This window comes from Ornithorhynchus anatinus, chromosome 6, assembly GCF_004115215.2.
Source record: "Ornithorhynchus anatinus isolate Pmale09 chromosome 6, mOrnAna1.pri.v4, whole genome shotgun sequence".
Classification (NCBI taxonomy): domain Eukaryota; kingdom Metazoa; phylum Chordata; class Mammalia; order Monotremata; family Ornithorhynchidae; genus Ornithorhynchus; species Ornithorhynchus anatinus.
Window position 1 is genome coordinate 11,956,964 of NC_041733.1, and position 20,934 is coordinate 11,977,897.

The 20,934-nt window shown below is 51.1% G+C and overlaps 1 protein-coding gene and 1 non-coding gene across 3 annotated transcripts; one reads left to right on the top strand and one right to left on the bottom strand.

The window, feature by feature from the left end:
* Nucleotides 1-4,110: 4,110 nt before the first annotated feature.
* On the top strand, nucleotides 4,111-12,348 carry RIPPLY1 (ripply transcriptional repressor 1). Of its 2 annotated transcripts, none has more exons than XM_029067081.2 (4): nucleotides 4,111-4,661; nucleotides 5,987-6,062; nucleotides 8,326-8,390; nucleotides 10,909-12,348. In XM_029067081.2, the coding sequence occupies exons 1-4, from the start codon at nucleotides 4,543-4,545 to the stop codon at nucleotides 11,195-11,197; spliced, it is 549 nt and encodes a 182-aa protein (XP_028922914.1). In that variant the 5' UTR covers nucleotides 4,111-4,542; the 3' UTR covers nucleotides 11,198-12,348. The 2 variants fall into 2 exon arrangements, with proteins under 2 accessions (XP_028922914.1, XP_028922915.1); XM_029067082.2 differs by having other exon boundaries at nucleotides 5,990-6,062.
* Nucleotides 12,349-19,496: 7,148 nt separating this feature from the next.
* LOC114813104 lies at nucleotides 19,497-19,634 on the bottom strand. Its single transcript, XR_003760715.1, has one exon. It is a non-coding gene; the product is annotated as a small nucleolar RNA SNORA7 (small nucleolar RNA).
* Nucleotides 19,635-20,934: the final 1,300 nt, after the last annotated feature.

The following is a 20,934-nucleotide window of genomic DNA, read 5'->3' on the forward strand; positions in this document are numbered from 1 at the left end:
CCTTCTCCTCCTCTCCCGCCTCATTCTCCTCCTTCTGACCCTTCCATCTCCTCAAGAATATCCTTTCCCACCTTGGGGTAGTCCCACACTCCCCTCTCTCCCTTCCATGTGCCCCCTCAGAAGAAAAACTTCCAAAAGGGAGACTTTGGGTGTCTATTGACTAGTAACAGTGACCTAGTGGAAAGAGTACAGATCTAGGCACCAGGAAACCTAGGTTCTAATCCTGCCTCTTTCACTTACCTGCTATAGGTCCTTGGTCAAGCCATTTAACTTCTCTGTGCAGCAGATTTCTCATCTGTAAAATGGGGCGATTCAATACCTGTTCTCCCTCCTACTAAACCCCATGTGGGACAGGGACTGTGTCTGAACTAATTAGCTAGTATAATAATAATAAATAATGACTGTGGTATTTGTCAAGTGCTTACTATGTGCCAGGCAATGTACTAAGTGCTGGGGTGGATATAAGCAAATTGGGTTGGACACAATCCCTGTCTCACGTGGGGCTCACAGTCTCAATCCCCATTTTACAGATGAGGTAACTGAGGCTCAGAGAAGTAAAATGACTTGCCCAAGGCCACACAACAGGCAAGTGGCAGAGCCAGGATTAGAACCTATGACCTTCCGACTCCCAGGCCCGTGCTCTAGCCACTGCACCATGCATGTATCTCTCCCACCGATTACTACAATATGCAGTACTTAATAAGCTTGACAGATACCATTATGGTTGTTATTATTAGCTTCCCCTCAGTGCTTGATGCAGTGGGAGTGAAGAGTAATAACGCCAAAGAGGAGAAAGAGGAGAGGGGAGCCTAGGGGACGGGATCCCGTGGGACTGTGGACAGGATAGGTCAGGGCCAGGGATGAGCGACCCAGCATGTTGGGAGTGTGTGAGACAATAGTAATAATAATAATTACGGTACTTGTTTAGTGCTTAACTATGTGCCAGGTACTGTACTAAGCACTGAGGTAGATACAAGCAGATCGGGTTGGACACAGACCCTGTCCCAGGTGGGGCTCACAGTATCAATCCCCATTTTACACATGAGGTAACTGAGGCCCAGAGAATTGAAGTGCCTTGCCCAAGGTCACATAGCAGAACCCATGACCTTCTGACTCCCAAGCCCGTGCTCTATCCACTACACCATACTGCTTCTTGGTGGCAGAGGTGGCAGGGGGCTGTAGAGGGGTGGGGGCAGGGACAGCCGACTGAGAAATACCTTTCCCAGAGCAGCCTTCTGGGCCCTCCTGCAGCTTTGTTGTTCTAAGTCTCCTGAGCCCAAATGAGAGCCAAATGGGGAGCTGTGTCATGGCAAGCCCAGCCTGCACGGACCCAAATGGAAGGGCAGAGAGGGGGCTGCTGCCCACGACAAATTGTGCCCTCACAGAAGGGACCCCCGGGCCCGGGGACCCCGGAGGAGAGGGTTCCAGCAGTTTGGACATTTGGGACATTTGGACTAGAGTTCGGCATCCCGGGCTGAGGGGCCATTTGCTATTTTCTCTTCGGGGACTGGCTCCCAGATGGAGACTGGTGTGGGAGAGGAGTTTCTCCCCTGACTTATTCCCTCTGTGAACAACTTCGTGTGGGTGGGGTGGGGGGGGGGGAGTTGCCAGACCTCAGCCCTGATTTGAGGAGATTGGGGGACCCTGAGACTTTGGGCGCCTCTGGAAGAAGTGAGGGGCATGATGACCGTTGCTATGTGGGATCTGCCTGGACCCAGAGGGGTGGGCTGCCAAGTGGAGGGGACCTTTCAAGAGAGAAGAGTCCATTCCTGGAGAAAGGGGCAAGGGATGGCGGGGGGTGGGGTGGGCAGGGTGCAGGTAGTTAAGGTGGCTGGACTCCAGGACTATTCATTCATTCATTCATATTTATTAATAATAATAATGTTGGTATTTGTTAAGCGCTTACTATGTGCAGTGCACTGTTCTAAGCGCTGGAGTAGATACAAGGAAATCAGGTTGTCCCTCGTGAGGCTCACAGTTAATCCCCATTTTACAGATGAGGTAACTGAGGCACAGAGAAGTGAAGTGACTTGCCCACAGTCACACAGCTGACAAGTGGCAGAGCCGGGATTCGAACCCATAACCTCTGATTCCGAAGCCCAGGCTCTTTCCACTGAGCCACGCTGCTTCGAGCACTTACTGTGTGCAGAGCACTACATGAAGCACCTGGGAGAGTACAATACAACAACAGACACATTCCCTGCCCACGGTGAACTTTCAGTCTAATAATGTTGGTATTTGTTAAGCGCTTACTATGTACCAAGCACTGTTCTAAGTGCTGGGGTAGATCCAAGGTAATCAGATTGTCCCATGTGGGGCTCACGGTCTTCATCCCCATTTTACAGATGAGGTAACTGAGGTACAGAGAAGTTAAATGACTTGCCCAAGGTCACATAGCTGACAAGCAGCGGAGGTGGGATTAGAACCCACGACCTCTGACTCTCAAGCCCGTGCTCTTTCCACTGAGCCACGCTGCTTCTCATAAGCATAAGCATAGAGGGGAGGAGACAGACATCAATACAGATAAATAAATTACAGATATGTTCCTAAGTGCTGTGGGGCTGGGAGGGGGGAAGGACCAAGGGAGCAAGTCAGGGTGATACAGAAGGGAGTGGGAGAAGAGGAAAGAAAGGGCTTAGTCTGGGAGGGCCTCTTGGAGGAAATGTGCCCTCAATAAGGCTTTGAAGTCGGGGAGAGTAATTGTCTGTCGGATAAGAGGAGGGAGGATGTTGGAGGGCAGGAGCAGGACATGGGCTAGGGGTCGGCGGTGAGATAGATGAAATGGAGGCACAGTGAGAAGGTTGGCAGTAGAGGAGCGAAGGGAGCTGCGTAGGGTGGCTGGGACAAGCAGGGCCTAGCCAGGAGAATCTTATTTTCAAAACATTCTAGAGGCTGGAAAGAGGAGGCTGCGAGGCTGAGGAAGAGGGACCCGAAAGGGTGCCCTGGTTCAGGAAGGACAGAGAGAGGCACAGGAGGTCCCACAGAGGTGAAGAGAGAGGGGGCAGGGACAGGCCAGACCGACCTCCTGGCATTTGCAAAAATAATCTCTTTTAGGCCCGGTAGAGAGGATGGAAACACTTGGGTCCTGGAAACCAGATAATGCGCATTCTGGGAAGAGGGTCCAGAGCCTTGAGGAAGGGATTTTTCTTGAGATTACCTAGTCCTCACCCTAACCTAAAAGCTATGACCTTAACTATAACCCTAACTTCATCCCATCTCCTTCACCCTAGAAGCAGTGTGGTCTAGTAGAAAAAGCATAGGCCTGGGAGTCAGAGGACCTGGGTTTGAATCCCAGTTCCAAACCACTTATCTGACGTGTGACCTTGGGCAGGTCACTTAACTTCTCTGAGCTTCAATTACCTCATCTGTAAAGTGGGGATTAAGACTGTGATCCCTATGTGGGACAGGGACTGTATACAACTTGATTATCTTATTTCTACCCCAGCATTCGGTACAATGCCTGGCACATAGTAAGTACTTAGCAAATACCATAAAAAAGCAAAGATAATCTCTAACCCTAACTCTAACCTAATCCTTCTCCAACCCTAACTCTAATCTAACCCTAACCTCTAATCATAACTCCTAACCTCTAATCCTAACTCCTAATCTCTAATTTTAACTCTAACCTAACCTTACCTCTATTCCCAGCCCCATCTTTAACCGAACCCTAACCCATAACCTACCCTACCTCCCTCACCCTGCCTTTCTCCTTCTTTCTTTATTTCCATGCCCATTGTCTTTTTTTTCCCCAGCACCCTCCTCTTCCTTCTCTCATCTCCCTGGCTTCTCCTGCCCACCTCCCACCCTCTCTCTCCTTAAGGGTTCCATGACAGAAGATGGAGAAGTCATTAAAGAGGCTCTTGATGGTCAGGGTGGTAGAACCTTGGAACTAGCAGCCAAGGGAATTTGGGGACCTGCCATCCCTGGTGCCCTCTAACCTGGGTGCCCGACAACTGGGGGCTGGCCCAGATGACCTATCCAGATTCCTTTCAGTCTTTCCATCTTAGGGCTTTATCCTTATAGGAAAACCTGGAACACATGGCAGAGCCATTGTCTCCTGAAGCTAAAACATGATAGCCCCTCCCTCTGCTCCTGCTGCTGCAGCTGCCCCAACCCAATCTGTGAGTCTTCCCAAAGCCTCTCCCATCACTCCCCACAACCCCAACCCTAATTGTCTCCCCTCCTCCTGATTTAAAGCTTCTCCACTCCCTGGGAGTTTCTCACAAATGGTGTCCAATTTGCCTCTTCTCTGTTTTCCTTTCTCACCCAGAGTTGAAGAAAATATCTCACCCTCCCCCAGACTCTCTGTTTACTCAACTGGGACATATTTCACACCCTGAACCCAGCTCCCCCCTTCCTTCATTCTGCTTTCCTCATCTCCCCCTCACCCCCACCCATCTCCCTCTCTTGCCCTGTTCCTGAATTATTTATGAGTTGCCAGGCCAGAGGGTTTATAAAGGGTCGCCCAGGAGGCCTGGAGGAATGTGAGGAAGGACAGAGAGAGTCAGGAGACCCTGCAGACCTGCCTTCATCATTCAGACCATGGAAGCTGCCTTTGCCCCTGCCCAAGCTCCCCTGACTCTACCATCTAGCTGGCACGTCCCCCTCCCCCACCCCGAGGATCACCACCACGGGGCTCAGGGAGCAGATGTCCCCGGAAGGTAAGCAGCAGCAGAAATCATTTCTCCCATTTCCCTGCCGGAGGCTCATCCAGCAGAGACAGCAGGAACAGCAGCAGTGGGCAGTGGGTGGGGGGGGGGGGTCGGGGGCAGGGGCTGGGGAGGCTCTGGGGAGGGAGGACTGGGCTGAGAAAGCAGAAGGTCAGTGGGGAACCTTCAGCTTGGAGAGAAAGCTTTGGCTTCCTCACCAACCTGGTTGTGGTTTTCAGTCTCACTTCTGAGAAGATGAGAATCCTTGGTATTTAGGTAGCAGTTCCCTTCTGAAACTCTCCTGGGCCCAAACACCCCACCACCACATCCTTTCCCTCTCCCCTCCCTCCTTTCCAACCCATCAGAGAGCTAGGGAGTGAGCAGATATTCCATGGTGTAAATCAAGTGTGGTTTCATTAATTTCCTAGATTCAGGTACAGAGGCCTGGAGACACCACCCCCATCCCCTCCCCCCTCTCGGCTAATGTGGACCCAGGGAGAGGTGGAAGGAAGTAGAATGGAATATCTGGTATTTATTGAGCACCGACAATGCAATGCACTGTACTAAGCACTGGGGAAGTAGAGGCGATTTGCTTTCTTGTTATACAAAGTCCTGGTATTACTCTCCCCATCTGATGAATGGAAAAACTAGGGCCACCCCTAGTGAGGAAGTGGGAAGCCAGGACTGGTTCCTAGGTCTCCTGTTCCCACTTCTGCTTCGGGCCAGATGGGCGATGTTGGACTACGTACTTAACCTTCCTGTGTTCAGTTTCCTCATCTGTAAAATGGAAAAAAGATCCCTCCTCTCCCTCTTAGATTGTGAGCTCCATATAATCATAATGTTGGTATTTGTTAAGTGCTTACTATGTGCTGAGCACTGTTCTAAGCACTAGGGTAGATACAGGGTAATCAGGTTGTCCCACATGAGGCTCACAGTCTTCATCCCCATTTCACAGGTGAGATAACTGAGGCACCCAGAAGTCAAGTGACTTGAGCAAAGTCACACAGCTGACAGGTGGAAGAGCCGGGATTAGAACCCATAACCTCTGACTCCTAAGCCCGTGCACTTTCCACTGAGCCACGCTGCTCCATATGGGATAGGCCCTCTGACCCTCTTGATTATCTTTCATCCACTTCTAGAGCTCAGCGCATAGTAAGTGCTCGTAAATGCCATGGTCCTTACAGAGGCCCGGAGAGCCGAGGATTTCCCCCCTCAGTTGCTGGTTTGAGAAGGCTAGAGGGATTCTGATGTCGGCCACTGCCGCTCTCCCGGTTCCTGTCCCATCCCCAAACTAGTCTTTGCCCAAATAATGCTCCCACCTTTCTCATCTGCTGCAGCAGTGCACCCCTCTGGAGACCCTGGATGCTCACCACCAAGGACACTTTGAGACAAGAGAGGAGGAAGGCGGATTGGGTGAGTGACAGCAGCCTGAACCATCCTCAAGCCCCCTGCAAGGCTTTCTATCTGTCTGGTGACTGGGAATTCAGACAAAATATAGGAAGGCCCCACAAGTCCCAAGCACTCTGATGGTTTCCGTTTAACTGTGGTCCACACAGGACTTGCCGGGAGCCTGAGGGAGGGCCAAGATGACCTCTCCGGACCCTACCCACCCCCAAAATCCTATGACGGTCATCACTATCGGTCAATCAATCAATCAACGGTATTTATTGAGCACCTATGTATCCCCAGTCTGATCACGTCATTATTTAAATTCCCATTCGTGTGCTGTTCAGAACATAGAAAGGCACATCTCCTATTCTTAAAGAGATTATTGGCTGAGGCAACTGAATAGAGACACAGAACCAGACCCGACCCCACCCTGAAGTATGCTGGGGGTGGAAATGAGCAGGATGTCTGTTTTGGAGAGGCAATTCCTGCTGCCTCCTTATCTACACCTCTGGGAATCACTGGTGGGAGCAGGGCAGGGCAAGATTTCTGCAAGAAATGGCATGTGAAGTAGTTTTGACAAAAGAGAAGGTCTCCCCCACCTCGCTCCCTGCAGAGGGACTGGTGCAGGGGCAAGGGGAGGGACTAGGGTAGGGGCAGCGACAGGCTCCTCCTTCAGACCAGTCTCAGCCTTTGCTGAAGGGGCCAACCCCACATGGGCAACGGTTATTCATCATCTGACAATTCTGCTCTGCACTTCCCCACCTAGGACTCATCACCAGTGGGGCAGCCCAGACCTACTGGTTTTCCCTGGTTCCTTGGGGCTGGGGCAGAAGATCCTCCCCTGGGGGAGAGCCTCCTTTCCCAGAATCCAGATCTTTCTCCTCTGTCATCCCACCCAAGCCCCATCTCCCACCTAGGGCCTAGGAAATGTCCCCTTTCCGTCTCCCAGATCCAGGACAAAGCCTTGCACTCTACCCCCATTCTCCATTCCTGCTGTAAAGGGGGAGTGAGCAACTGGGGGCATCAAGGAACCACTGGAGGTGCAGAAGTAGTGTATGTTTGTGTGTGTGTGTGTGTGTGTGTGCGCGCGCGCGCAGGTGTGGATGTAGTCTCAAGTCACCATCAGCAGTAGGCCCCTTGGGAAGATGGGAGGTTTCCGGCCCCAGATGGCTATTCCTTGGGCCTGGGGAAGCCCCGGGGACTCCAGGACAAACCGGGCCCAACCTGTGTCTACCAGCTCTGTCGTACTGTACTCTCCCAAGCACTTAGTATGGTGCTCCGCGTACAGTAAGGGCTCAATAAATACCATCGATTGATAAATCGATTGATTGTGATTAGGGACCTAGGGCCCCGGGGAGGCAGGGGCTGGGGAGAAGCAGCACCCATCCTTCTCTCCAGTGTGGATGATTGGCCCCTTAGGGTGGGGCCAAAATCCCTGATGTCTCCCCAGATCCTGGCTGCCCCCACCTTCGAAACTGAAACCCCTGTACCAGGGGCAGTCCCCTGGGTTGGGGGGTGGGTGGAAATAAAGGGAGCTGGAAAGCAAGATAATAATGTACTTGTTAAGTGCTTACTGTGTGCCACGCACTGTACTAAGCACTGGGGTGGAAACAAGCAAATCGGGTTGGACACAGTCCCTGTCTCACGTGGTGCTCAGCGTGGCTCAGTGGAAAGAGCACGGGCTTTGGAGTCAGAGGTCATGGGTTCAAATCCCAGCTCTGCCACTTGTCAGCTGTGTGACTGTGGGCAAGTCACTTAACTTCTCTGTGCCTCAGTTACCTCGGAGAAGCAGCGTGGCTCAATGGAAAGAGCACGGGCTTTGGAGTCAGGGCTCATGAGTTCGAATCCCAGCTCTGCCACTTGTCGGCTGTGTGACTGTGGGCAAGTCACTTAACTTCTCTGTGCCTCAGTTCCCTCATCTGTAAAATGGGGATCAAGACTGTGAGCCCCACGTGGGACAACCTGATTCCCCTATGTCTACCCCAGCGCTTAGAACAGTGCTCGGCACATAGTAAGCGCTTAACAAATACCAACATTATTATTATTATTATTAGTCTCAATCCCCGTTTTACAAATGAGGTAACTGAGACACAGAAAAGTGAAGGGATCTGCCCAAGTGAATGGACTTCACCCATTCTACAGCAGAGACCCCAAGAGGTCCTGCCAAATGGGCAGGCTGGGGGTGGGGTTGGGAGGAGAAGGGGAGTGGGACTGAGGGAGGAGCTGAAGGAGGAGAAGGCCCAGTCTCTGGCTTCAGGGTTAACATGCTCAAGTTTTCTGTGGACAGGCTTCTGGAGGGGAGCCAGCGGAGGAGGGCAGCAAGGCAGTCATGATGTTCCACCATCCTGTCAGGTATTGTTTCTCGAACCTCTCCTGCATTACACTGGTATCACACCCCAGTTTGTCACTGGTCGGCAGATCCCGGCCTGGGTTCAGGACTGGATCCCGGCCTGGGTCCAGTTCTTGTTCATTCATTCATTCAAAAGTATTTATTGAGTGCTTACTATGTGCAGAGCACTGTACTAAGCACTTGGAATGAACAAGTCGGCAACAGATAGAGACAGTCCCTGCCGTTTGATGGGCTTACGGTCTAATCGGGGGAGACGGACAGACAAGAACGATGGCAATAAATAGAGTCGAGGGGAAGAACATCTCGTAAAAACCGATGGCGACTAAATAGAATCGAGGCGATGTACATTTCATTAACAAAATAAATAGGGTGATGAAAATATATACAGTTGAGCGGACGAGTACAGTGCTGAGGAGATGGGGAGGGAGAAGAGGAGGAGCAGAGGGAAATAGGGGGAAAAGAGGGTTAAGCTGCGGAGAGGTGAAGGGGGGGTGGTAGAGGGAGTAGAGGGAGAAGAGGAGCTCAGTCTGGGAAGGCCTCTTGGAGGAGGTGAGTTTTAAGTAGGGTTTCGAAGAGGGGAAGGGAATCAGTTTGGCGGAGGTGAGGAGGGAGGGCGTTCCGGGACCGCGGGAGGACGTGGCCCGGGGGTCGACGGCGGGATGGGCGAGACCGAGGGACGGCGAGGAGGTGGGCGGCGGAGGAGCGGAGCGTGCGGGGTGGGCGGTAGAAAGAGAGAAGGGAGGAGAGGTAGGAAGGGGCAAGGTGATGGAGAGCCTCGAAGCCTAGAGTGAGGAGTTTTGGTTTGGAGCGGAGGTCGATAGGCAACCACTGGAGTTGTTTAAGAAGGGGAGTGACATGCCCAGATCGTTTCTGCGGGAAGATGAGCCGGGCAGCGGAGTGAAGAATAGACTGGAGCGGGGCGAGAGAGGAGGAAGGGAGATCAGAGAGAAGGCTGACACAGTAGTCTAGCCGGGATATAACCAGAGCCCGTAGCGGTAAGGTAGCCATTTGGGTGGAGAGGAAAGGGCGGATCTTGGCGATATTGTAAAGGTGAAACCGGCAGGTCTCGGTAACGGATAGGATGCGTGGGGTGAACGAGAGAGACGAGTCAAGGATGACACCGAGATCGCGGGCCCGAGAGACGGGAAGGACGGTCGTGCCATCCCCGGTGATAGAGAAGTCTGGGAGAGGACCGGGTTTGGGAGGGAAGATGAGGAGCTCAGTCTTGCTCATGTTGAGTTTTAGGTGGCGGGCGACATCCAGGTGGAGACGTCCCGGAGGCGGGAAGAGATGCGAGCCTGAAGGGAGGGGGAGAGGACAGGGGCGGAGATGTAGATCTGCGTGTCATCTGCGTAGAGATGGTAGTCGAAGCCGTGAGAGCGAATGAGTTCACCGAGGGAGTGAGTGTAAATGGAGAACAGAAGAGGGCCGAGAACTGACCCTTGAGGAACTCCAACAGTTAAAGGTTGGGAGGGGGAGGAGGCGCCAGCGAAGGAGACCGAGAATGACCGGCCAGAGAGGTAAGAGGAGCTTAGTCTGGGTCTCAGTTTGCGACCTGGCCTGGGTCCTGGTCTGGTCCCAGTCTGCATCCAAGTTTGGTTCCTGGCCTGGGTTCTGGCCTGGGTCCAGGGCCTAGTTCCCGGTTCGGGTCATTGTCTGGGCCCTAGCCCGATTCTTGGTCTGGGTACTGGCCTGCATGCCGGCCTGGGTCTTGGCCTAGATCCCAGTCTGGGTACTGGCCTGTGTGCCAGCCTGGGTCTTGGCCTAGATCCCGGTTTGGGTCCTGGTCTGGGCCTCAGCCTGAGTCTCGGTTTGGGTCTCGACCTGGGTCCTGGTCTCGTCCCGGTCTGGGACCCCGGCTGAGTTCTGGACTAGATCCCGGTGTGGGTCCTGGTCTGGACCCCAACCTGAGTCTTGATCTCGATCCCCAGAGTTTGTATTCTGTACAAAGTAGACCCTAGCTGATGTTCCTTGGAGTTCTCAGAGGGCAGTGCTCAGGAGGAACTGACCAGGGGACCACCAGCTGATGATTACTGGTTAATGCTCCTTGATTGCCACAAGAGAGGAAGGCCCAGACTTCACGAGAGAGAGAGAAGATAAAGATACCAGATGTTTGCACACCAATGCGCGCACCTATACTTGAAAACGCACATCACAGACATACAAGGAGAGAGATAGGGGTTATCTGGTGTGTTAGTACTGAGGGTCACGTGGTCACAGCCTTGTCAGATGTCCAGTCCTTTCCCTAGCCCCAACCCTTGTGGCCACTTGAGCTTAGTTTCCTGGCAGGGCTGGGCTGGGCCCTGGAGCTTAGCTTTGCTCCACACTCCCTCTACCACTTTTGGTCTTCAGCAGGCTGCCCCACACCCAAGGACTCCTCCCTCGTTTTGGGGAGGCGGTCCTCTGAGTAAGAGTACGCAGGCTAAGGATGCAGGGGCCACTGCTCAAGCCCCTTGGCACAAACGGTGCACACCTGCTTGCTCGGAAGCGATGACACAGGCTTGTTTATTTCCTCTGCAGACTCTTCTGGCCCAAATCCCAGTCTTTTGACTACTTGTACAGTGAAGGGGAGAAACTTCTAGAGAATTTCCCTGTTCAGGCTACCATTAACCTCTATGAGGACTCAGCCAGTGAGGGTGAGGAGGAGGAGGAAGAGGAGGAGGAGGAGGAAGAGGAGGAGGAGGAAGAAGAAGAGGAGGAGGAAAAACAACTCTCAGAAGAGAAGAGGGGATCCCTCCGCGGACCAGGACCCATGCAGCAAGAGACTGCCTTGAATCCAACCAGGCGTCCCATGTCCTGCCCGAACTGAACCTGCCACCCGGGCTGCTGGATGGGTCTGTGTGTCCTGACCAGCCTCCACGTGCTACTGAGTCCTGCTTCTCCGAGAGGCAACCTCTCCTGCACGCAGCTTGCCTTCAGGAGGACTTCTGACTTGACAGGGTCACACCCAGGTCCTTCCTGTCCCCCCTAAAAACTGGCTTCCACCCTAGTGGGAGCTACCGACAACTAACTGCCAGGGAGGGAGTGCAGGGCTGCCTGCAGGAAGTTGTTGATTTGGTCCCTGGGGCCCCATAGGAAATGAAGCAGAGGAGCCCGAATCCGGCCCCTAGGAAGGAAAATGGGTGTGTCTCCGGGGGTTCGCCGGGTCATTGTTGCTTTCAGTGCCCCACAGCCAGGATATGGCAAATGTGGAATCTGCCCTGGGCCCGGAGCCGAGGGGGTGCCACCCACTTGCCCTGGAGCTTGTAGAACAAAAGGGAATTGTCATGTGGGAGTTTCCATTAGTTCTCCAGAGAAATGCTTGGATAGAACCAAAAAGAATCAGGCTCAGCTGGGAGAGTGCCCGCTCTACCAGAGAATGTGTCACCTGCTGTGCACATGGCTCTGGGGAAGGTTGGCTCAGGAGTGAAGGAGTAGCCCAGAAATGGGACCCTGCCATGGGGTTGAAAGAGAGAGGCTCCGGTCCAGTCCACAGCTGCCCAGCTCCCAGAGAGCTCCCACCCACTGGAGGTTGAAAACAGGTGCCCCAGCCTATAGTCCATCCAGCCTGTGGGCTACCCAGGCCCTGGATTAACCATCCTCTGGGCCACCGAGCCTGTAGACCACCCTGCCCTTGCCTCCTCTTCCCAAGAACTCCTTCCTTCCCTAGAAAATTAGAGGCTGGGAAGAGATTCCCAAAGGCAGAGCAGCCCAAGCAGATCTGGATCTCAGGACACAGGGCTTCCTGGCTCCTGGTCCCCAGAGGGAAGACAGGATGAATGGGTTAGGCAGAGAGTCTCCCTCCAAGGTCATTGCTAGGACTGGTCCTGGGGAGCAGGTGCAGGGGTGAACAGTGAGAGTCCCTGGCTTTATGCAGTTAGAGGAGCAATGAGCCTGGGGCAGGGATGGAGCAAGCTTGCCTGTGCGTATTTTCAATTTTCCCCTGTATTCCTGAGGAACTGAGGTGTAATAAAAGATAAATGTTCTAATCCTCAGGACTGTTGTGATTCCATCTTTTCAGGTACGTTCTGTTCCCACTGCTCCCCTCTCCCCAATCTACAAACCCACCAGGGACAAAGGGCATGGGCCTGGGAGACAGAGGATCAGGGTTCTAATCCTGATTGCCACTTGTTTGTTATGTGACTGCGGGCAAGTTACTTAACTTCCCTATGCCTTGGTTAACTCATCTGCAAAATGGGGATTAATACTGTGAGCCCCATGTGGTACACGGACTGTGGCCAACCTCATCTTGTATCTACTCTAGGACTTAGTACAATGCCTGGCACAGAGTAAGTCCTTAACAAATACCATACAAAAACCGAAACTGATTGGGTCACAATGAGAGAATGGGGCAGGTCCCAGGCTCCACAGAGTTCATAGTCATTTGATCTCTGAGAATTAACTGGGGGCACGAGGGCCAGGGCCCACTGTGTACAGTTGCTGGAACCCCTCCTTCTCCCATCTCCACTCAGGTAGAAAGTGGGTGGGGGGAGCAGGGCAGTGGAGATCTTCTCTATCGGAGCTTTGAGTTTTTGTTTCCCGGATCCCTAAACCAAGCCCTGTTCAACCTCATCTCATCCATGATCCACTGTCGTGGCCCTCTCCTTCTCCATCCTCCCCTCCCAGGACAGCTGAAGCCTTCCTTTCCTGGATGATGATGAAGAACCAGCGTGGCTCAGTGGAAAGAGCATGGACTTTGGAGTCAGGGCTCATGAGTTCGAATCCCAGCTCTGCCACTTGTCGGCTGTGTGACTGTGGGCAAGTCACTTAACTTCTCTGTGCCTCAGTTCCCTCATCTGTAAAATGGGGATTAAGACTGTGAGCCCCACGTGGGACAACCTGATTCCCCTGTGTCTACCCCAGCGCTTAGAACAGTGCTCGGCACATAGTAAGCGCTTAACAAATACCAACATAATAATAATAATGATGATCATGGAGTCTCCATTCAGGAAGTCGGGAGGAGCTTGGGCCCTGGGACATGAGGAAATTGATTATCCAATCAATGGCTGGTGCAACCCCCACTCATACTCTTTAATCGTCTCCAGCTGTGCTCCCTTCTGTGGTGGTGGGAGTCGGGTGGCCGTGCGAGCCGCAGGGCAGAGACTTTGGGAAGGGCATGGTTGGTCCCCAGCCCCGTTGGTCAGCTCCAGGCAGAACCGGGACCAGAACACAGGTCTCCTGATTCCCAGTGCAACGCTCTTTGAGTTGGACCAACAACAGGCCATGGCCCATTAATAGGCCGGGCAGGAAGGAAGAGAGCGGTTGCAGCTTTCAGCTGCTGCGTGTAGGGGGTTTCCTTCCCTTGTCTGCTCTGAACGGTGGGTTTCATCCATGTGTTACAGAGACAGGTCGAGGGGAGAAAGGATTCCATGCAAGAAGAGCGTGATGCTACGCACGGGGTGAGTGATGCAATGCGAATCTTCCTAAACGCGGACATGGTAAGGATGCAAGAGAGGCCTTCTAAGAGACCCCTGGATTTTGGTCCCAATAAATGAGGGGCTACCGGGGGGCTACAAGACCGATCTAATACCCCCCTCTAGTGGCCAATCCTAGCTTCATCGCAGGACACCAACTGCCAGTCCAGTCTCTCTCAATCAATCAATCAGAGGAATTTATTGAGCACATTGTTTGCAGAACACTGTACTAAGCGCTTGGGAAAGTACACTTCAACAAAATTACCAAAGGTTCCCCCTCCAGTCCAGCCCCTCTTTTTTTCTCCCAGGCAGCCGTTCTACCATCTGAGCCTATGAGAGCTATGTTTATTATCATCAAAGACATCACCATCATCATTATTATTATTGCATTAGAAGGGCTGGGCAGACACGGGTAATCAGGTTGGACACAGTCCCCATTCCACATGGGGCTCACAGTCTTAATCCTCATTTTACAGATTAGAAAACCGAGGCACAGAGAAGTTAAGTGATTGGCCCGAGGTCACATAGGCAAGTGACGAGAAGCAGCATGGTCTGGCTAGATAAAGCATGGACCTGGAAGTTAGGAAGACCTGGGTTCCAGTCCCTGCTATGGCTCTTGTCTGCTGTGTAACCATGGGCAAGTCACTTAACTTTTCTGTTACCTCATCTGCAAAATGAGGATTAATCAATCAAGCAGTGCTTTTTACTGAGTGCTTACTATGTTCAGAGCACTGTATTAAATGCTTGGGAGAGTATATTATCACTGAATTAGTGGATGCATTCCCTGCCCAAAACGAGCTTATTGTCTAGAGTGTAATGCCAGGCTCTGTAGTAAGCAGTGGGATAGATACAAGCTAATCAGGTTGGATACAGACCGTGTCCCCTATTGGGCTCACAGTCTTAATCCCCATTTTACAGATGGGGCAACTGAGGCCCAGAGAAGTTAAATGATTTGCCCAAGGTTACACAGTAGACAAGTGCTAGAGCCAGGATTAGAATGCAGCCCCTTCTGACTCCCAGGCCTGTGCCTTATCCACTAAGCTTCACTGCTTCTATAGCTTCTGTGGGACTACGTGGGCAGCTTTCTCAAGCCTTGCTCAGTACAGTGTGTGGCACGGAGTAAGCACTGAACAGATACCATTAAAAAAACAGCGCTAATCATGCATAGCTCACAAGATAAAGACCCCTTCCTTTAAGAGCAGAACCAAGTACCTCTCAGGGGTATCAGGGCTACACCCTTCATGCTGGTTGCCTGTGACGCTCGTTTACCACACACCTGACCTAAATAGAGCTGCAGCTGGCTTTTCAGGGTTCATTTTTTTTCCTCCCCCTCCACTTCCTACTTTGCAGTTAGATCCTCCATGCTGGATTACCTTCCAATCAGTTGTATTTATTGAGAACTTACTGTGTGCAGAGCACTGTACTAAGCACTTGGGAGAATATGATGTAACAGAATTGATAGAAACATTCCTTGCACACAACAAGCTTACAGGCTAGAGGAAGATACAGACATTAAAATGAATAAATTACGGATACGTACGTAACTGTCGTGGGGCTGAGGAAAGAGTGAATTAAGGGTGCAAATCCTAGTGCAAAGGCAATACAGAAAAGAGTGGGAGAAGAGGAAACGAGGGCTTAGATGGGGAAGACCTCTTGGAGGAGATGTGCTTTTAGTAAGGCTTTGAAGGTGGGAAGAATATGTTCCAGGCGAGAGGCAGGACATGGACGAGAGGTTGGCGGCAAGATAGATAAGATCGAGGCACAGTGAGTAGATTGGCATTAGGGAAGCAAAGTGTGTATGTTGGGTTGTAGTAGGAAATCTTCCCTACTTCTCATTTAATAATAGTTTCTGCCTTTCACTTCCTCAACTGCTTGGCCACTATGAAATGTGGGGGAAATTCATATTGGGGCCTGAGAAAATCAGGGAACTGGTGTGACACATGAGGGGACCCAATCAGAGACCTGGAGAAGAGACAATCATAGAACTGGGGAAACCAAAATCATAGAACTGGAGGAGACACAGTAATTGAACAGGAGTGAGACTGAACTGAAAATACACATCCAAAGAACTCTGCTTTTCAACCCCTAGTTGTGGGAGATCCTCAGGCCTCAGTTCTAGGTCCTCTTCTATTCTCCATCTACACTCACTCCCCCGGAGAAATCATCTGCTCCCATGGCTTCACCTATCATATCTCTGAGGATGTATCCCAAATCTTTATATCCAGCTCTGATCTCTCTTCTTCTCTGCAGTCTTGTACTCCCTCCTGCCTTCAAGACATCTCTACTTGGATTTCCCACAGACATCTCAAGCTCAACATGCCCAAAACAGAACTTATCATCCCACCTGTCTTCCTTATGACTTTCCCATCACTGTAATTATAAGAATAATAATAATAATAGTAATGATGTTGGTATTTGTTAAGCGCTTACTAGGTGCAGAGCACTGTTCTAAGCACTGGGGGAGATACAGGAGAATCAGGTTGTCCCACGTGAGGCTCACAGTCTTAATCCCCATTTTTATAGATGAGGTAACTGAGGCACAGAGAAGTTAAGTGACTTGCCCACAGTCACACAGCTGACAAGTGGCAGAGTTGGGATAGATAGTACCGCCATCCTCCCTGTCTCACAAGCCCGTAACCTTGTCATTATCCTCGAGTCAACTCTCTCATTTTATCCGTATATTCAATTTATGACCAAATCCTGTCCATTCAACCTTCATAGCATCACTAAAATTCACTCCTTCCTCTCCACCCAAACTGCTACCATGTATATCCACGCATTTATCCTATCCTGCCTTGATCTCCTGCATCAGCCTCCTTGCCTTCCAGCCTCCTGTCTCTCCCCACTCCAGTCGAAACTTCACTGCACGGATCATTTTTCCACAGAACTGTTCAGTATATCTTTCTCCACTTTTCAAGAGCCTCCAGTGGTTGCCCCTCCACCACTGCATCAAACAGAAACTCCTTACCATTGACTTTAAAGCACTCAATCACCTTGCCCCTTCCTTCCTTAACTCACTGTTTTTTTTTTACTACAACCCAGCCTGCACCCATCACTCTTCCAATACCAACTTATTCCCTGAACCCCAGTCTCGCCTATCTCACCACCAACCTCTCAGCCACATCCTGCCTCTGGCCTGGAACACCCTCCATTTTCAAATCCAACAGATGATCTCTCTCACCACCTTCAAAACCTTATTAAAGCCACATGTCATCCAAGAGGCCTTTCCTGACTAAGACTTTAATTCCTCTTCTCCCACTCCTTTCCCTATCATCTTTGCATGTGGATTTGCATCCTTTATTCACCCCTCCCTCAGCTCCACGACACTTATGTACATATCCGTATTTTTTTTATTTATGTGGATGTCTGTCTCCCCATCTAGAAACTAAGCTCGTGGGCAAGGAACCTGTCTACCAACTGTGTTGTACGGTACTCTCCCAAGTACTTAGTAGAGTACGCTGCGCATGGTAGGTGCTCATTCTCCAGACTGTAAGTTGATTATAGGTAGGGAACAGTTATGTATATAACGATTAGAGGTAGGGAACAATTAATAATAATTGTAGTATTTGTTAAGTGCTTACTATGTGCCAGTGTGTACTAAGCGCTAGGATAGATACAAGGTAATCGGGTTAAGACACAGTCCCTGTCCCACATGGGGCTCACAGTCTTAATCCCCATTTTACAGATGAGGGAACTGAGCCTTAGAGAATTGAAATAGCTTGCCCAAGATCCCACAGCAGACAAGTGGCAGAGTCAGAATTAGAAACCATGTCCTTCTGATTCCCTGGCCTGTGGCTCTATCCACTAGGCCACATTGTTTCTTTACCTTAGAATCGTGCTTTGCCCATAATAAGCACTCGACAAACACCCTCGACTGATATACCATCGATTGATTGAGAGCTATATTCTGCCCCAGTAGACACTCCATAAATACTGATTGATTGATTGGATTTGAGTTAGGGTCAGAGTTTAGCCATGAGAAATTTGGGCCAATGTCCAGGGGATTGGGCAGTCTGTCCTGGGAGGCTTGGGATGACCAGAGGGATATCATCTTACATCTCCCATGGAATGAGCAACAGAGTCTGTAGAATCTCTCTGTGGGTGGCATAGAGTCTCAGTGGCTGGGTTGGACCAGGAGGCTTTCTGGGTCCCTCTAGCCTCTAGACTGTATGATATGGTTTTTAGAGGCCCAGGACCAGCTGCTAGATTCCTCTCTGAGGGGGGTTGGCAGTGGATGGCAGAGTGGGGTCTGGAAGTGACCGGGCAAGAACCGCAGAGCTCCATGCTGTTGCCCAGAATAAAAGCATGGGGAAACCTGGCAGGCTTTAGCTTGTGGGAGGGGCCGGAAGAGGTGAGGACCCAAGATAGGGCCTCTTCTGCCTCCCAGGAGAAGCCAGTGTGCTTATGCTATGGTATTAAACCCGGAGCAGTGACGAGTCTCTTGCACCCAGGGCCCTTGGAGTCCTGGCAATTAATGCCCCAACGCCTTGGCCCCCCCATTACCTCCATACAGATTGTCCCAATGCCCACTCACACCAGTAAGGCTGCCCCACCTCCAGTCTCTGGCTCTGGTGTCAGCCTACACCCTGCAGTGGTGAGGGTGCCCTCCCCAGCACTCCCCCCGGGGACACCCCCATCCCTCAGGGTCCATCCCCCTGCCTCACGCAGGGTAAGCCCCATGGGACAAATGTGTACCCCTGTCCCCAGCAATGGTTTCAGGGTGGGGAGCCTCCAGGTCTCATTTCCCTTCTCAGGTTTGTTCTTACTGACCTTCCTTGTGAACTTTTTTCTCTTTTTTTTTGTGTGTGCGCACGTGGGTGCCGCTCTTGCGTACTTTGTGGGAGAGTTTCCAGTGGGAGACAAAGGTCTAAGAAATAGGAGAGAGCTTCCCAGAATGGGAAAAGGACTGCCTCCTGGGCACAGGGACAGAGGGATGCTTGGAGTGGGACCAGGACGCCATTGGAGGCCAACCAATGGTCTAACCGGCAAGCCTACCATATGTCACAGCAACTGTCAGAAATACCTGGGTCAGCCCGGACAGGGGATTGGGGAAGCTGGCACGGCCCCAGGGCGGACCTGCCCTTTTGTTCTAACTGGCTCCATGAGAAGGCAGGGGCCCCGCGAGCTCCGGGGTCACCTGCTGGGCGGCGATGGCTCGGAACTGAGCAGCCTCCTGGCACGGTGCAGAGCTCTGGGCTCTGTTGTTGCTCGGTGATTGCTTGTTGACCTCCCCTTGTGGTTGACGGATGAGGGAAATGAAATAAAAGAGGAAAGACGAAGAATGTTAAGAACTTGAAACTGCCTCAGAGATGCACCGTGGTTGGCCGACCAGGGACTGGCTAAAGGAAATGCCAAGTTTCGGGGAGAGGGACAAGCCTGTCCCAGGCTGGGTGGGGAAAAGTAGCAGAGGCTTGGGAACTCGTGATGCGTGGGGCTCCGTCTTCTTGGGGGCATCTAGAAAGGTTCCCCAAACCCCAGAGAACAGGGATGTGTCTTGTCTTATACTGTTGTCATCTCTGACCCATAGCAATGCCATGGACACATCTCTCCCAGAACACTCCACCTCCATTAGCAATCATTCTGGTAGTGGATCCATAGAGTTTTCTTAGTAAAAATATAGAAGTGGTTTACCACTGACTCCTTCCATGCTGTAAACTTGAGTCTCTGCCCTCGACTCTCTCCCGTGCCGCTGCTGCCCATCACAGGTGAGTTTTGACTTGTAGCAGATGGCCTTCCACTCCCTAGCCACTGCCCAAGCTAGGAATGGAATGGCTAGGCCTCTGTTTGACTCTCCCTCCCATAGTCGAGACTGGTAGAGTACTGGAAACTCTCCAGGTGCAACGCTGAGAGGAAGACAAACATTAATATAAATAACTAAATGAATTACAGATGTGTACATAAGTGCTGTGGGGCTGGGGTATTGAATCCCCATTTTTCAGATGTGGAAACTGAGACCCAGAGAAGGTAAATGACTTGTCTAAGGTCACACAGGAGGGAAGTGGTTGAGCCAGGATTAGAATCCAGGTCCTCTGCTTCTTAGCTTGCAGTCAAGGGTCTGGTCAAACATTTTTTTCTTAAGGGTACTTGTTAAGTGCTTATTAAGTACTATGCACTGTACTAAGCATTGGAATAGATACAAGATATTTAGGTTGTGTAAATATTCCGAGTTCCACGTGGGATTCACAGTCTAAGTAAGAGAGAGGGGGATTTAATTCCCATTTTATAGATGAGGTAACTGAGAAACAGAGAAGTTATGTTACTTGCTCAAGGTCACCCAACAGACAAGTGTCTCCCCCTCTAGGCTGTAAACTCACTGTGGGCAGGGAATGTATCTGTTTATTGTTATATTATACTCTCCCAGGTGTTTACTACAGTGCTCTGCACACAGACAGTAAATACGACTGAATGAACGAATAAATGAATCAATGAATGAAAGTGACAGAGCTGGGATTAGAACCCAGGTCTACTGACTACCATGCCGGTGCTCTTTCCACTAGACCATGCTGCTTCCCCATGCCTTCTGTATTGCTTACTATAGTGCTCTAAACACAGTGAGCATTCAGTAAATAGCAATAATCGACTGTTTGCTGATTGGCCACCTGGGGAGAATGTTCATCAAAGGCAGGGGCTGTAGAACTCCCGAGGAGGGAGTTGGGGGGTGGGAAAGAAGACACCACATTGGCTGGCTTTGGACTAGAGCAATTCTTGAGGGTGCAGGATTAGAGGAAGCTCTGAGATTCATTCATTCAGTCATTTATTGAGCACTTACTGTGTGCAAAGCACTGTATTAAGCACTTGGGAGAGTGCAGTATAACAATAAACAGACACATTTCCCTGCCGAGATGTTTCAGGGAGCAATCCCAAAATGCATGGCCATTCACGAGAAATGAGAACTTCTCCCGCTCCTTCTGCGTTTCCCTTGCACTTGGATTTGTTCCCTTTATTCACCACCCTGCCCCCCGAGGCTCCCAGCACTTATATACATAATCCATACTTTATTTATATTACTGTCTCCCCTTCTTATGTAACAGTGTAAGCTCACTGTGGGCAGGGAACATGTCTGTCAACTCTGTTATATTGTTATATTATACTTTCCCAAGTGCTTAGTTTAATGCTCTGCACATAGTAAGAACTCTATTAAAATGACTAATTA